Source organism: Hylobates moloch, unplaced genomic scaffold (genome assembly GCF_009828535.3).
Source record: "Hylobates moloch isolate HMO894 unplaced genomic scaffold, HMol_V3 SCAFFOLD_1, whole genome shotgun sequence".
Taxonomy (NCBI): domain Eukaryota; kingdom Metazoa; phylum Chordata; class Mammalia; order Primates; family Hylobatidae; genus Hylobates; species Hylobates moloch.
The window spans coordinates 28,604,531-28,620,905 of record NW_026652276.1 but is presented as its reverse complement, the minus strand read 5'-3'; the positions used below and the strand labels follow the sequence as shown (position 1 = coordinate 28,620,905).

At 37.5% G+C, this 16,375-nt stretch overlaps 1 protein-coding gene across 6 annotated transcripts in view; it reads left to right on the top strand.

The window, feature by feature from the left end:
- The window catches only part of SPAG16 (sperm associated antigen 16), a 1,164,736-nt gene that overhangs the window by 90,690 nt on the left and 1,057,671 nt on the right, over positions 1 to 16,375 (top strand). For all 6 annotated transcript variants that reach the window (XM_032754635.2, XM_058438740.1, XM_058438747.1 and 3 more), the window contains one exon: positions 3,855 to 3,964. In XM_032754635.2, the coding sequence (XP_032610526.1) occupies positions 3,855 to 3,964 (110 nt within the window). The remainder of the gene's footprint in view (positions 1 to 3,854; positions 3,965 to 16,375) is intronic.

Below are 16,375 nucleotides of genomic sequence, written 5' to 3'. Positions count from 1 at the left end.
TTTGAAAAGAGGCTGGGCATGGTGGCTTACGCCTGTAATCCCAGCTCTTTGGGAAGCCAAAGCAGGCGGATCATGAGGTCAGGAGATCAAGACCATCCTGACCAACATGGTAAAACCCCGCCTACTAAAAATACAAAAATTAGCTAGGCGTGATGGTGCGTGCCTGTAATCTCAGCTACTTGGGAGGCTGAGACAAGAGAATCACTTGAACCAGGAGGTTTCAGTGAGCCAAGATCTCACCACTGCGCTCCAGCCTGGCAACACAGCAAGACCCCGTCTCAAAAAAAAAAAAAAAAAAAGACGATTTATTGGTTAAGTGGTTGTTCCTCATAATTCCTGTCGTTCTTCATATTTTCATATTACTTCCTCCCTCTTGCTCATTTAAGTTTAGTTTTAAAAATACTTCCCTCTCTCTCTCATTTATCCATCCATCCACCCATCCATCCATCCATTTATTTTGGGCAGAAGTTGGCATGTCAATAGAGATTCTTCAAATTAAACATTATTTACTTTGAAGTTAGAAAACAACAAATTGATTGTCATTTCCTCTAAACTTTGGGAACAAGACACATTAATTGTTATTTAATCTAAATTTAGGGAATAAGACACAAATTGCAATGATTTGGAGCAAAGTTAGCAAAGTATTTTAAACATACTTTTTTGACTACCAAAGTGACGTTTATTATAGAAAATTCAGACAATGATAAAATATATTTTAAAGAATCACCCCATATTTGCTGCCATACAAAGATAATATTAATGCTTTGTTACCTAATCTCACCTGAAAAGAGTTTTCAATTTTACATTTATTCTGTGTGGTAGGTCAAAAGTAGAAAAATTTCTGGGAGAAACTATGAAATAATTATTATTGAGTAGATATTTAAACTGAAAATTGCAGATTATGTTTTTATTTTTATCAAGGGTCATATGTATCAAATATTTACATGACACTACAGAAAGCACTAGTATTATGTATTATGAGATAAAAATTTTTTTTTGCAAATTAATTTCAAAAAGCTTATGAAATCTACTGGTTTTGATTGTCATCCTTTTATTAGTTATTTTTGTTTGCTATAAGGTTGCAGTTTCAGTGCAATAATGCCTATTTTTAAACCAGATCATAATGATACATATAATTGCATTTTAGTATATCTTATAATGTGTAGGAAATTATTAATTCAGGATGACCTTCTAGAAATTGTAAATGCTTGGTGAAGTGAAAAATTGTGAAAGCTGACTTCAGAGCTTAAAAGAGGAAATAAATGTCATATATAGTAAAGCAAAGTAGCTCTTAAGTTAGTACTTCAAAATTAACAGTAGAGCAAGTACTCATTATTTCTTATAGTTTAATTAATTGCTGCTTTTTAAGTTCGTGTTTTGTTGCTGCTCAGAATTGCATTATGAGATGCCAAATTCATGTAATTATTCGACTATATGGTCTAATTAATACTTTTTTCGAATATAGCATCTTCTCATTTAACTCTGTTTCTTTTTCTGAATTCTAATTACATAGATCTAACCGATCTCCTCATTTTAGTTTACATGTGTCCTAATCTCTTAGACATTTTCTGTTTCTCTGAGGTAAATTATAGACAATTTCTTCAAAATCGTTTTCAGTTAAAAAATTCTCTTTTCAGTTTTGTTTGGCCTATAAGGAAGTTAGGGAGTGGCACAAAGTAAGTGCTCAATAAATATTTTTTAAATTATGGTATTTATGTCTTTCTGATATTTATCCAAGAGCCTGAACATGTTAACATTGATTGAATGTGTACACACATGAAGGAACAATTGAATGGGTAAAATTTAACACTGGAAGGTACAATAAATTAGAATTTCTATAAATGAAAGTGTGTTTGTTTATTTGCTGTTTGTTTTATCTCAAGAAAGTATGCATGCCTTAAAATGCTGACTTTACCTAAGTAAAATTTGGAAAACTACACAGTACCTGTTGATACCATAGCCTTTGCCATTAGTAAGCATTAGATGACAGCCATGAGAAGCTATGATAGAGACAAAGACTTTGCTGGGATATTACTCAACATTGAGAAGTGCTATATGGAATCTGAGAATTACATGCACTTAACACTGAACGTGATACAGCCTTTACTGTCTGCGCCTTTCATTTGTTCTGTAAATTTTTGTGTAAGTAAAAGTGATGCTTATTTGCTGGAGAGTGGAAATCATATTTATTCTCACTACATTGAGAAATACTTTAAAAACATTTTTTTTTCTGCCAGTACCCTGTACATTCTGCAATGTTTATTCCTACGTTTTGGTTTTAAATGTTGAATACTTTCCTAAAATTTTATTAAAGTGTGTATTTTTCATTTTGTTTGCAGAGCAACAACGTATACACATAAACCATGCCCTTTTGGATTTTCCACCTTTGTAATTCCTACCATATTTGTTTGCTTGCTTTTTAATTTTATTTCTTTTATGAAGTGGCCTATTAGCAATGTCTTGCATGCTACATGAGATCTGCTTATATTCCTGGAATTATCTGTTGGATTCTTGAGTTTCTCTCCCTACTGATTTCTCTTTTCTTTCCTCTGATATTACTATGTTCATTCCCCTTCTCATATACAATGGGAACGAAAGGTAGTGTGACCTTCACAAGATTATTTACATAATTGCATAAAATTATACATATAAGTTGTTTAGAATAGTGGACATTATATTGTAAAAGATCAATGAGGCATGAATGTTAGTTATTGTTTTTAATTATTATCAGGTTGACATCCCTGGAATTTGAAAGGGAAAATATAATAAAAGAGAATCAGAAGTAAATATTTTCCGTTAATCTCAACAAGCTGTAATTGTTGCCTTTCCTCTAGACTTCAGTATCCTAGATGCTGTGGGACTCTAGCTTATAGCACCTTCGGGGAGGACAGGTAGTTTGGACACCCAGGTCTCTCAAGTACTTTCATGTAACATGGGGTTATGGAACATTTTTTAACGTTATTGTGGGAGTTATTTTGAGGATTTTCTCCTTTGTCTAGAACGGGTATTGAATAGAAAAAATTAGTCAGAAAATAAAATAAAATAAATGCCAGCCATTTTATTCTCTGCCTTTATAATCTCAGGATTTCTTAAGAGAGCCTTGTCATTGAAATCATCCAGACATTTCTTTGTTCATCATCTTTTCTCTATTATAAATCTAGTGTTAAAATTTGTAACATTTAGTTGTTTATGTTAGTGATTATAACCTTAGTTTTTTGCAATCAACTTACTGTTTAGAAATACAAATGGAAATATGTGTACTTATATATGTATATATATTATATGTAGAAAAATGTGAGAGACTTTTTCTGTCAATTCCCCACTCTGAAATGATTCCATTAAGACTGCTCATTATGTCCATGAGAAGCAGGAGACCAGTGTTACAACTATTTTGAATATTACCCTGTGTTTTTCCTTTTTGTCCTTAACATAGGGAAGCATAGACAATAATATCTTATTAATACAATATTCTCTTTTTTATAATAAAAACATTTATTCTCTAGTTTCATGTGGGAAGTTTTGTCATTTCTTATCATTCTCTCCTTCACCATCTTTAACTCTGTTTATAAACACACAAAGCCTTGTGATAACAGGAATTTGGATATATGATAACTGTGCTCTGTAACTGGCTCACCATGTATTTAATTAACCTTGTAGTAATGCCTCTCTGCATTTTTGGGAACTGAATTTTGAGACCACACATAAAGCATTTGGTATGGTTTGGGTATCAATAATTTCATGAATTTTAAAAAAATACATGCATCATTGAGATCTTGGTTTTCATATTTTTGGTTGCAAGCATTTTATACTGATAAGCAGTGCAAATATTAAGAATAAATTATATTGTCTTGTAGTTGATCGTAGTCGTGAAAAAGAAAATGCACCAGAAGGTCCTACTCAGAAAGGTCTTCGTGAAGCCAGGGAACAAAACAAATGTAAAACAAAGATGAAAGGCAGTACAAAGGTATGATATTTGCTTTTGTTTGCATTAAGTCATACTTAACTCTCAGATCTTTAGATCCATTCACTCATATGGTATCATTTTACCAGAAAAGGAATTTAGAGGTTATATATTCCGGGCTGCTTTGTTTATACATGGACAGTGGAGGTATCTAAATGTTACTAGTAAGTAGTTAATTCAGGGACACAGGCTTATTAGTAGCAGAGACAGCTCAATGAATCACTCTGCCACCTATCCCAACATAATCATGATCATGATCATGATCATGTCTGCTCACCTGCTAACTTTTCTGCTTGAAATTACCTCTGTCTAAAAGAAATCGCTCCCAGGTCATATCTTGTTATATCTTTTCTCAAAATTTAATGTCAGACTTTACTTAGTCTCTTTAAAGGTAGAATGAAATAGCATTATGCTCCATTTAACAATCTATATCTTGAGTACTTTCACTTTGTAATCAGACTGGTAGTTTAAATCTTTGCCAGTGATTAAAGAAAATGGTATTAAAAATGGTTGGTCAAAGAGATCAAAAATGAAGAAAATTACATAAAACCTGTGAAGAGTTTAGTTTATTGTTATGAAAATTACATAAAAGTCTAGCTCAGGTAATGAATTTTCTTGTAAGGCAGTTGTTACCTTAGAGTTCTAAAATATCTGGCACTTATTTTAAAATAAAAATATTTACAATTATAATAGCTTCTTAGTAATTCTAGAAGAAGAATAGATTTTTATGAATTCAAATAATAGCATTTACTTAGGTAATGCCAATAATATTTTTCTCTCTCTAAAACATGCATTGGATTCTGGTATTATATAAAATATTTGAATAAAATAAAAACTAATCACTTTTTTGTTATAATAAGCTTTTTATTATAATCTTGTGCTTTTTCAGATTAGTGTTTTGTTGTTTTCTATCAAAATTGTAGATTATGGTATGTGACGTAGACTCATATCAGATTTAAGGATTTTTGGAATGATGGAGGTGATTGTCATCAGAAACATTTTCATCTTCTAACGGTATAAGTATTCTCTTTCAGGTAGTAAGTCATACTTAGAAGTGATTTATTGATTCATTCACTCAGTTCTTATAGCTTATAAGAGTTTAGATTAATAATGCAAGGTTGACTTTTTATGTGACAAAAAGCTACTAAAATATAGGAAAAGTACATTGCATGTTTATGCATAATATTTTATGGTGTTGCCTTCTGATATTTAATGTAATACAGCATGATAGAAAATGTAGGTCATATTACAGGGCTAAAGTATAAAATATAGTGAATCCTCACTTTCACTGAGTAATCATTTTTACTAATATTACTCTTAATTTTCTTGTAGTTATTATTATAACAAATGACTGAGTTCTGTTTCTGTTTTTTTAATAATTCACTTCACATGATATCTATTGACTCTGCCGTAACAGAGGCATTTAGAGCACTTTACTGACTTGATTTGAGTTATATTATGCATGTTGTCATAATTGATAACATTTACATTTGTTCTGTGTCTTAATTCTATTCTATGCTTTGTCTGTAATACTAACATTTAATCCCATAAACAGCCTTTAAATGGATTATGTTTAAGTAAATGTGATTTATTGCAGACATTGCAAATTTAACTAGAACTGTAGAGGAGGAAGGAGAATACCTGAAGTGCATAGGACTGTATTTAAAGATTTCTCTTTTGTAAACACTCTCTCTCTTCTACTTCATTGGCTTACACTCAGCTGCCCCTGTTATGTATTCTCATATTTTCCTTTATAGATTGCTTTTTCTATTTTCCTAGAATATCTCCTTGAGTAATTTTCAAAAAGGGCCAATGGAGATAAATGATCTAAGTTCATACATCTGAAATATTCTTGTTCTGCCTTACACTGAGTTGATATTTTGCTGGAATTAGAGTTCTAGTTTTAAATTAATTTTCCACCAGAATTTTACAGGCATTGTTTTAATGTCTTAGAGGATAGCAATAATTGCTGTTGGTCTGATTCTTGTTATTTTGTTGGGAAGTAAAAAATACCATATGCAATACAATGTACCAGTAAACTAGTATTTTGAACAACTAGAACAGTGAGGTGTAATCATAATAACAACTTTATTTATGTGACCTACTGAATCTTAAAGCTGCTTAGTGGAGGTAATTCAACCCTTACCCTAGGGTGATAATTCATTCAGGCTTCATGAAATTATTAGTTAAGTGTGTGTTTACTCTGGTTGCAAAACACAGTCTCAAATCAGTAATTAAATATGTCCAGCTTTATGTAACACAAATGCTCCATATTTAACATGAAGTTAAATTTTCACCTAACCCTCAGCTGGGAACTTCTTTGGGCTAGACATTTGCAGTATGGAAGGGGTTGTAATGGTGGTGGTGTGTGGCCGTTCGTAAATCTTTTCCTCTTACTTTTTCCCTAGTTTGCTAACTGGCAAGGTTGAAGGTGCAAGGAGGGAGAAATTAAAGACGAATGGAAGAGTTGTTACTTGACTTGAGATACCTTATGATAGCTTAGAGTTCTTTGAACTTGGCAAAATCAGAAAGCTTTTATCCTAATGAGCACTGTATTAGTCAGAGCTCTCCAGAGGGATAGAGCTAACAGGATATATATCTATATCTATATCTATATCTATATCTATATCTATATCTATATCTATATCTCTGTATCTGTATCTATATCTATATCTATATCTATATCTATATCTATATTCTCTAGAGGGATAGAACTAATAAGATATATTTGGGGAGTTTATTAAGTATTAACTCACACGATCACAAGGTCCCACAATAGGCTGTCTGCAAACTAAGGAGCATGGAGAGCCAGTCCAAGTCCCAAAACTGAAGAACTTGGAGTCTGATGTTAGAGGGCAGGAAGCATCCAGCATGGAGAAAGATGTAGGCTGGGAGGCTAGGCCAGTCTGGTCTTTTCACATTTTTCTGCCTGCTTTATATTCTAGCTGCACTAGGAGCTGATTAGATGGTGCCCACCCAGATTAAGGGGTGGGTCTGTCTTTCCCAGCCCACTGACTCAAATGTTAATCTCCTTTGGCAACACCTTCACAGACACACCCAGGATCAATAGTTTGTATCCTTCAATTCAATCAAGTTGACAGTATTAACCATCACAAGTCCCCCCCTTATCAACTTGAACCCCTACAGATCTGCTGAGATCATACATAATCTTCAAATAAAGATAATAATAAGGTCATAATTATGCCTAACATAAAACCACTATCCTTCGTACAACCAGAAATGCATCAGTCCCCAACTCAAATACTATTACATAAAGTTAACAATACTTAAATATTGATGTGAAGTCAGTAAATCTTATATCACGTGATAAGGGAGAAAGGAAATAAAATGAAGGTGTATTCTTAGTACAGTGTATACATGTACAACCACGGTTTTAACAAAAGAAGGAGGGAATACCCATGACAATTACAGTCCTTGTTTCTGCAGCTGGTCACGTGGTCGTAGCTGGTATTGATTACTACCGTGTTCTATCTATTCTGTAGTCCCTTTGCCTTCAGCAAGTACCTCAGCAGGTTGTGGATTTTTTCCTGGTGGAGTGACCCAAACCTTCATTCCTGAAGGGTCTGAGCCATATGCAGTCCTGCCCAGACTTGGATGTTGTAATATCCCATTGACCTTAATCACAGGGCATGGCAATACTAAGAGACATCCTAACGGATCTCCTGTATTCATGCATACTCTTTGCTACCTCCATTGCGGAGTAGTAGACTGATTTCATCTTGATAGTCTGGGCCAATCACCCCAGCCAACACTGTAACTCCCTTAGCCTGTTAACTTAAAGGTAGGAGGAGCCCAAAGTGTTCAAGTAGCAATCTTAACTTTCAGTTTAATGGAATCATTGTTGTGTCTCCTGGTGGCAGCGTTCCTTCCTCTGGAACTAAGACCTCTAGGCCAGCAGAATCTAATGTTGTGGGAACAGGAAGCAAGAATTTTGCTGGTGGATCACTAGGGGTGATGGTGAGTGGTGCCACTTCCACTTCCACCCCTTGATTCCTGGACCCATGAATCCTGGCTATGGGAGAAACAGTACCATATATTGAATGCTGATTCGGAGCATACACACCTTCTGGAGAACTTTGTCTCAGCCTAGTAAAGTATTGTCACCTAGTTGGTGTTGTAATTGTGACTTCAAAAGGCAATTCTATGATTTTATCAATCCAGCTGCTACAGGATGATGGGGAAACATGGTAAGACCAGTAGATTGCAGGAGCATGAGCCCCCTGCTGCACTTCTTTAGCCATAAAGCGAGTGCTTTGGTCAGAGGCAATGCTGTGTGCAACAGCATGGGATAAGGCATTCCGTGAGTCCATGGATGATGGTCTTGGCAGAAGCATTGCATTTAGGATAGGCAAACCCATATCCAGAGTAAGTGTCTATTCCAGTAAGGACAAACCTCTGCCCTTTCTATGATGGAAGAGGTCCAATATAATCAATCTGCCATCAGGTAGCTGGCTGATCACCCCGAGGAATGGTGCCATATTGAGGGCTCAGGGTTGGTCTCTGCTTCTGGCAAATTGGGCACTCAGCAGTAGCCATAGCCAGGTCAGCCATGGTGAGTGGAAGTGCATGTTCCTGGGCCCATGCGTAACCTCCATCCCTGCCACCATGGTCACTTTATTCATGGGCCCATTGGTGGTGACAGGGGTGGCTGGGAAAAGAGGCTGAGTGGTGTCCACAGAACAGGTCATCCTATCCACTTGATTATTAAAATCCTCCTCAGCTGAGGTCATCAGTTGGTGAGCATTCACATGGAATACAAATGTCTTCACAGTTTTTGACCACTCAAAGAGGTCCATCCGTATACCTCTTCCCTAAATTTCCTTGTCACCAATTTTCCAATCGTGCTTCTTTTAAGTCCCTGACCATCCAGCCAAACCATTGGCTGCAGCCATAAATCAGCATATAATCACACATATGACCATTTCTCCTTCCATACAAAGTGCACAGCCAGGTGCACTGCTCTAAGTTCTGTCCACTGGGAAGATTTCCCTTCATCACTATCTTTCAGGAATGTCCTAGAAAGGGGCTGTGGTGCTGCAGCTGTCAACTTTCGGGTGGTGCCTGCATATTGTTCAGAACCATCTATGAACCAGGCCCTAGTCTTCTCTTCCTCTGTCACCTGATCATAGGTAATTCCCCATGATGCCATTGGTGCAAGCTGGGAGACAGAAGGCAGGGTGACAGGAATGGAGACCATGGACATTTGAGCCACTTCCTCATGTAACTTACTTGTGCCTTCGGGACCTGCTTGAGCCCGATCACACATATACCACTTTCATATGATGAAGGACTGCTGCTTTGCATGACCCAGTTTATGGCTAGATATGTCAGAAAGCACCCAGTTCATGATAGGCAGTTCAGGTTGCATGGTGACTTGATGACCCATAGTCAAACATTCAGTTTCCATAAAGCCCAGTAACAGGCCAAGAGCTGTCTCTCAAAAGGAGAGTAGTTATCTGCAGAAGATGACAGGGCCTTGCTCCATAATCCGAGAGGCCTCCACTGTGATTCACCTATGGAGGCAGCATTGGATTTGCTGGGTTATATGGCCCCAGTGGTAGAGCAGCTTGCACAGCAGCCTGGACCTGTTTCAGAGCATTCTCCTGTTCTGAACCCCACTCAAAACTGGCAGCCTTTCAGGTCACTCGATAAATGGGCCAGAGTAACATACCCAAATGAAGAATGTGGTTGCCTGCAAAATCCAAATAGGCCCACTAGGCATTGTGCCTCTTTCCTGGTTGTAGGAGGGCCCAAATGCAGCAACTTATCCTTCACCTTAGAAGGAATATCTCAACAGGCCCCACACCACTGGACCACTAGAAATTTTACTGAGGTAGAAGATCCCTGAATTTTAGTCGAATTTATTTCCTATCCTCTGTCATGCAGATGTTTCACCAATAAGTCCAGCGTGTTTGCTACTTCTTGCTCACTGGATCCAATCAGCATAATGTCATCAGTATAGTGGGCTAGTGTGATATCTTGTGGAAGTGAAAAGCGATCAAGGTCTCCGAATAAGATTATGATACAAAGCCAGAGAATTGATATACTCCTGAGGTAGGACAGTAAAGGTATATTGCTGGCCTTGCCAGTTGAAAGCAAATTGCTTCTGGTGGGCCTTATGGACAGGAATGGAGAAAAAGGCATTTGCCAAGTCAATGGCTGCATACCAGGTACCAGGAGATGTGTTAATTTTCTCAAGCAATGAAACCACACCTGGCACAGCAGCTGCAAATGGAGTCACGACTTGGTTAAGTTTTTGATGACACACTATCATTCTCCAAGATCCATCTGTCTTCTGTATAGGCCTTATGGGAAAGTTGAACGGGAATGTGGTGGGAATCACCACCCCTATGTCTTTTGAGTCCTTGATGGTGGCATTAATCTCCCCAGTCCCTCCAGGGATATGATATTGTTTTTGATTTACTATTTTCCTATGTAGACGCAACTCTAATGGCTTCCTTTTGCCCTTTCCCACCGTAATAGCTCTCACTCTACCAGTCAGGGAGCCAATGTGGGGGTACTGCCAGCTGTTAAGTATGTCTATGCCAATTATGCATTCAGGCACTGGGTAAATAACCACAGGATGAGTTCGGGGACCCATTGGGCTCCCTGAAAGTCAGACCTGAGCTAAAACTCTATTCTTTTTTTCTTTTTGAGATGAAGTCTCACTTTGTCACCCAGGCTGGAGTACGGTGACACAATCTCAGCTCACTGGAATCTCTGCCTCCTTGGTTCAAGTGAGTCTCCTGCCTCAGCCTCCTGAATAGCTGTGACTACAGGCATGTGCCACCACACCCGTCTAATTGTATTTTTAGTAGAGATGGGGTTTTGCCATGTTGGCCAGGCTGGTCTCAAACTCCTGACCTCAGGTGATCCACCTGCCTTGACCTCCCAAATTGCTGGGACTAGAGGTATGTGCCACCGCACCTGGCCTAAGACTCTATGAATTACCTGACCTCCATAAGCCCCTACTTTAACTGGAGGAACACAATAACGTTTTGGGTTTCCTGGAATCAACATCAGTTCAGAGTCAGTGTCAGTAGTCCCTGAAATGTCGGATCATTTCCCTTTCCTGAATGCACAGTTATAGTGTAAAAAGCTGGAGGTCTCCTTGGGGAAGGATGGGAGAAAGATTAACAGCATAAATTATCAGTAGCATAGTGGGGTCCCTCCTCAAGGGGACCTGGCCTCCCCTTCATTCAAGGGATTCTGGGTTCGTAAACTGGCTCGTCTGGAAATTGATTGATTCTGTTTTTAGAATTCAAATTAGTCTTTTGTCCATTCGACCTACAAGTTTTCCACTTGTATTTATTAAGTAGGAATGCAGTAGGCTTCCTATCAATTTCATTTCTAGGAACATGGTGATTAATTAGCCAATGCCAGAGCTCTACAGTAGTCAGACTATTCTGATTGCTGGTTTGCCTCAGCTGTCTATTACAACAACTCTGCCCACCTTGCCTTTGATGGTTGAGTGTTGCCACTTGGTCCCTGCCACCATGGAATCCAATTATTCCCATTATATTTAAATTTTGTAGTTGAGTGACCGTAGTTCCCACTCTTAGTTCTGACATACAGAGAAGAGCAATTACAAGACTCTTCAAAGATGTGGATGCTGCCTTCACAAATCTATTTTGCAAGGCATTGACCAAAGGTATATCTTCTATATCTTCTGAACCCTCCCAGCTGGAATGAGTAGGTCTAAAGTGACTAATCCCCTCCACCATCCCAATCTACCTAAGCCTTTGGATCCCTTCCTCTACATTAAACCAGAGATCAGGCATTTCTAGCTCACTCACAGTGGACCATCTTTTAATCCATATTTCAGCTAACCAAGCAAATAAACTATTAGAACCCTTTTTAACTCCCTAAGCTGCAACATTAAATGCAGGACCCTCACTTAGTGGTCCCAAATCAATAAATTCAACCTGATCCAACTCTATATGTTCCTTCTACCATTATCCCACACCCTTAATATCCATTCCCATGTCTGTTCTCCAGATTTCTGTTTATATAAATTAGAAAACTCAAGCAGTTCTTTTTGAATGTAGCGTACCTCCACATGGGTCACACTCTGAAACTCACCTCTAGGGGCCCGCTGGGACTTTAGTCTATTTATACATCTGGAAGCAAACAGGGGTGTTGAGAGTGGCTCCTGAGGAGAATCAACATTATCTTGCCTGGCAGCTGCTTCAGGGGAAGCCATCACTGTTGCCTCAGGTAGCACAGGGATCATCTCCTCAGACAAAGGTGGAAAGGTGGAAATCAAGTGGATACTCTGTACTAACCATCACAAGCACTATCATGAGCTCGTCACACTTCCCTACCAACTCCTCTAAAAAACTCCCTTTCCTGGACCAGTGCTAAGCCTCTCTATATTCCCTCTAGTGGTATACCTCATAGCTTCTTTTTACTTGGGTCTCTTTTCCCTTTTATGCCACCTTCTTGGATATTTTAAAACTTTAGGCCAATATTTCTACTGGCATTACATTCTAGTTCCTGGATCCATTGTTAGAAGGGGATTACAATTCTTCCATAAGGTCTTTATCTTACTATTAGAGACTGCAAATTAGGCACTGATCCACTGTGTTTTCTAGATACAAAAAACAAACTTCAGCTTCCCTGGGGGGTATTATTTGAGGCCCATGCACTGGGTTTTAGAGTGTGAATCTCCTCCTCAAGTCTTAGAGGAGTGGGACTTACAGGAGGGCTTTCTCTAAAGAAATCTTTCTCACACATCCTCTCCATTTCCATCCTCTTCACCTGCTTATATCTTTGATATGTGTGTAAAGTTTACAAGAGTCAACTGTTATTAGTTAAACTTTTAAATAAATTTTTGCAGGTGATATAACACTTCTTTTGGAATATGGAAGGCATTGAATCCTTGTGCCTCTATAAAACTTCCAGTTTTATCTTTATCCTTCTTTTTTCTTTTTCTTTTAGGTATTTTTATTTTTTTAAGGAATTGTCAAATTTCAGCAGAATGTAGCTAGAAGTATTAAGTATTTTCTATTGTTTTTCATCTCTCACATAACACATAGGACTTCTCAATTTAAAGCCTGGTGTGTTCCTTTAGCCCAGGGAATTTCTTTTTTGTATTTATTTGATTTATTGTTTCTTTTCACTCTTTCAGAATCTCCTATTAGATAAATTTAGATAAACTCCTAATAGATAAATTAGTGTTTCATAAACCTTAATTTTCTCCTGTATTTCTATCATTGTTGCTTTGCATTCTGATAGATATCAGCTTTGCTTTCCATGTTAACGCTTGATAGTTTATCACTATCAGTCAATCAGTTGAATTTGTTTTTATTTTGAAAATTCTGTTATTCATTTCCAAGATTTATTTCTTACTCTCCAATTACTTCTTTTAGAAGTCTGTCTTAATTAATGTAATGAAATCTACTTATTAGTCAAATAATAACTGGCATGAATGTTTTAAAAATAGTTAAACTTAAAAATGATTTTCTGTTCCTTGATTTTTCTTCTCTATCTTCTCCAGAGTGTGTTTATTTTCATTATTATCTTTTGTCTTGTTTTGTTATTACTTTTTTTCTTCAAATGAGTAGCAATCCTTGGTTGAGAGTTCACATTCATGGATTAGGGACTAGGTTAGGTTATAAAATTATTTCGGGTTCATAAGTAAAGATATTCAGTTCTATGTCACAGTCAAACCTCCTACCTAGCATGAGTGTCTTCTCTATTGATGGATTTGTGAGGACTGACTGTGGGCTCTTTGTTAATGCATGAGACAGTGAGCTACCAGGGACATTGGAGCAGAGCAGGCAGGGATGCTGGGCAGCATGTAGCACCAATTGTAGCTAAAGTAAATAGGGCAGTTGTAGAAATTTAGGGTTGAAACACATTAGTATATTTTAATGAAAACTTTCCTCTCTTATACACAACCTTCATGTCTTACTGCATCCTTCTGGATGGTAATGTGCCAGATCTTGGTGGTGGGCATAGGGCAAGCTCTAGTGTTACTGCAGGCTTTACTTTTCTCTCCAGTCCCATCTCGTACAAGCATTTCACACAAGATAGTTTGCCCCCTTTATTCAGAGAGCAGTTTTAGTCCACCTGCAAAAGCGTCATAATGTATCCTTTGTATAAAAGAGAGAAAAGATTGTGAAGAATTATGTTTTCTGCTTTTGCAATTTCATAAGCAGTAATTTAGTGAATTTTCTGATGATTTGCATCTTCATTCAGGCAAAGTCAGGAAAACATCTAGGGTTTCAGACAGAAAACAGAACTACTTTAGGTCTTTTGAACAAAATTACTTGTAATACACGGAAGTGGTTACATAGTTAATAGTAGAACTAAGACACCAAGTAGGAGACAGGGAGACAACTAAGATGTCAAATAATGGACAAGGAGACAACTCAGAGCCTGGTAGTAGCAGGGCACTGCCACCATCTTATGTGTTGGAGGCACAGTGGGAGAAAAAGTGTTACCATAATCCAGAAGCTTGGGCCATCTGGTGGGAGTTAGGACTGTTGAGGAAGGGGCTTTCTAGTAGCAAATCGAGCCAAGGAAGACATGTGAGTATGAAATAAGGAATTTCTAACACATAATATTGGGGGAGGGACCCCAAAATCATTGATTTTATATATGTAACAAAAATATTCATAGCTGAACAGTCTATTTCCAGTCTGAACAGTCTATTTCCAGTCATGATAAGAAATTGATATGCATCTTTCTTCTTTTAGTACTCCTTCAATATTTGTCTTTGCTTGGCCAGCACCTTGCCTTACTGGGGTTCTTTACTTGGTAGGTTGTCCCATATCTTCAGTCCTGTGAAGAACTCTATGTTCCTTCCACCATTAGAGGGTGTGAGTATTTAGTACTCCTGTCATCGTAGATACCTATAACTTTTCATTGAACTTTTCATTGACATTTATCATTTCACATGGAAGTACTACAATGTGACCTAGGTTTTTTGTTGGGCTCCAGAAGGTTCTCTCCAAACCCACCCATTAGAAGCAAACCAATTTCTACTTGATAATTGAGAGCCAAACTGTCAGAGAGGTCCATGAATCATTAGATGGAGGACTTAACTTTCAATTTGCTGGTGCCTTCCCTGTGTGCCATGGTCCACCCCCATACTCGTAAATTAATAGGAAATATTTTGCCTTAAGTCATGCAATAGCGTGGCTTTTGACTTAAGCCATGTAATAGCAGAGCCCAGAATTGTTGGGGCAGAAAGCAAAATCTCTGCAGGTTGGTTTTGAGATATAATAATGAGAAGAGCTACTTCTATTCTCTGGACTTTTGGCTTTTATGATTATGTGAGAAAAACATTAGAGGATTTAAAAAAAAAAAACTAACACAGTTAACTGAGTTTTTAATAAGCTATTCTACTTTTCTGTTGGGCCATATGTTTCTGGGTGATGTTCTACCATTAATTTCATGGCTTTTAGACCATAACCACACTTCTTTTACTGCAAGATGCCTATTTTGGTCAAAAGCACTTAGTCTCTGGTATTACATGAAAATAAATAAGGGAATTTGTAGACATGTAGAGCATTGACAGCAGTAAAGGCAAATATTCAATCTGGAATAGTAGCTGCTATTATAGATGATACCATATCAAGTTTACAAAAATACACATTTATTTTCTAAGACCTGTCAATTTTCCTCTAAAGCCAAACTATCAAGTTAAGTGGAAATGTGATGGATATTTATCACTGATATCTTTCAAATGCTTTATGGTGGCACTAATTTCTGTAGTTCTCACAGGAATGTACTTTGCTTTTGGTTTACTCTCTTGGTAGGTATGGGAAGGTCTAGGGCTTTTATTTGACCCTTCCTACTGTAGCAGCACTTATTTCTTAAATCGAGAAGCCAGTGAGGTTTTACTAATTGACTAATGTATCTATTCCAAGAATACAATCAGAAACCAGGGAAACAGCTAAGGACTGGGTCCATAAATCCACTGGGCTTACTGTAAAATAGACTTATACCACAACACTGTTGATCAGAAGGCTATGATAAGCCCCTAATTTAGCTGTTAGATGGTGTTTTGGGGTTCCTAGGAAAGGGCATTTATTCAGAGCCAATTTCTAATTATATCTGAAAGGTATGAAGCAAAAGAGTTCTCTATGTTAATGACTGCTTTTCCTTTAGGGAAGGCTTGGAGGAAGACTTACAATCAGATTTCTGTAGCGAACCCTACATGATACAATGAACACATATTTTGTCCAGTGAAAATAAAAAAACACTGACCCTTCTACAATGGTCCAACATAATAAGTATGCCAGTAGGTGGCTGGCAGGTTTTTCATGGTATGGTGCCATAACAAGGGTTCCATGTTGGTTTGTGCTGTTGGTAAGCTGGACATTCAGCACTGGATGGTAGCTGAATCAACTTTGCTTAGGAGAAGTCTTTGTTACTGATTCT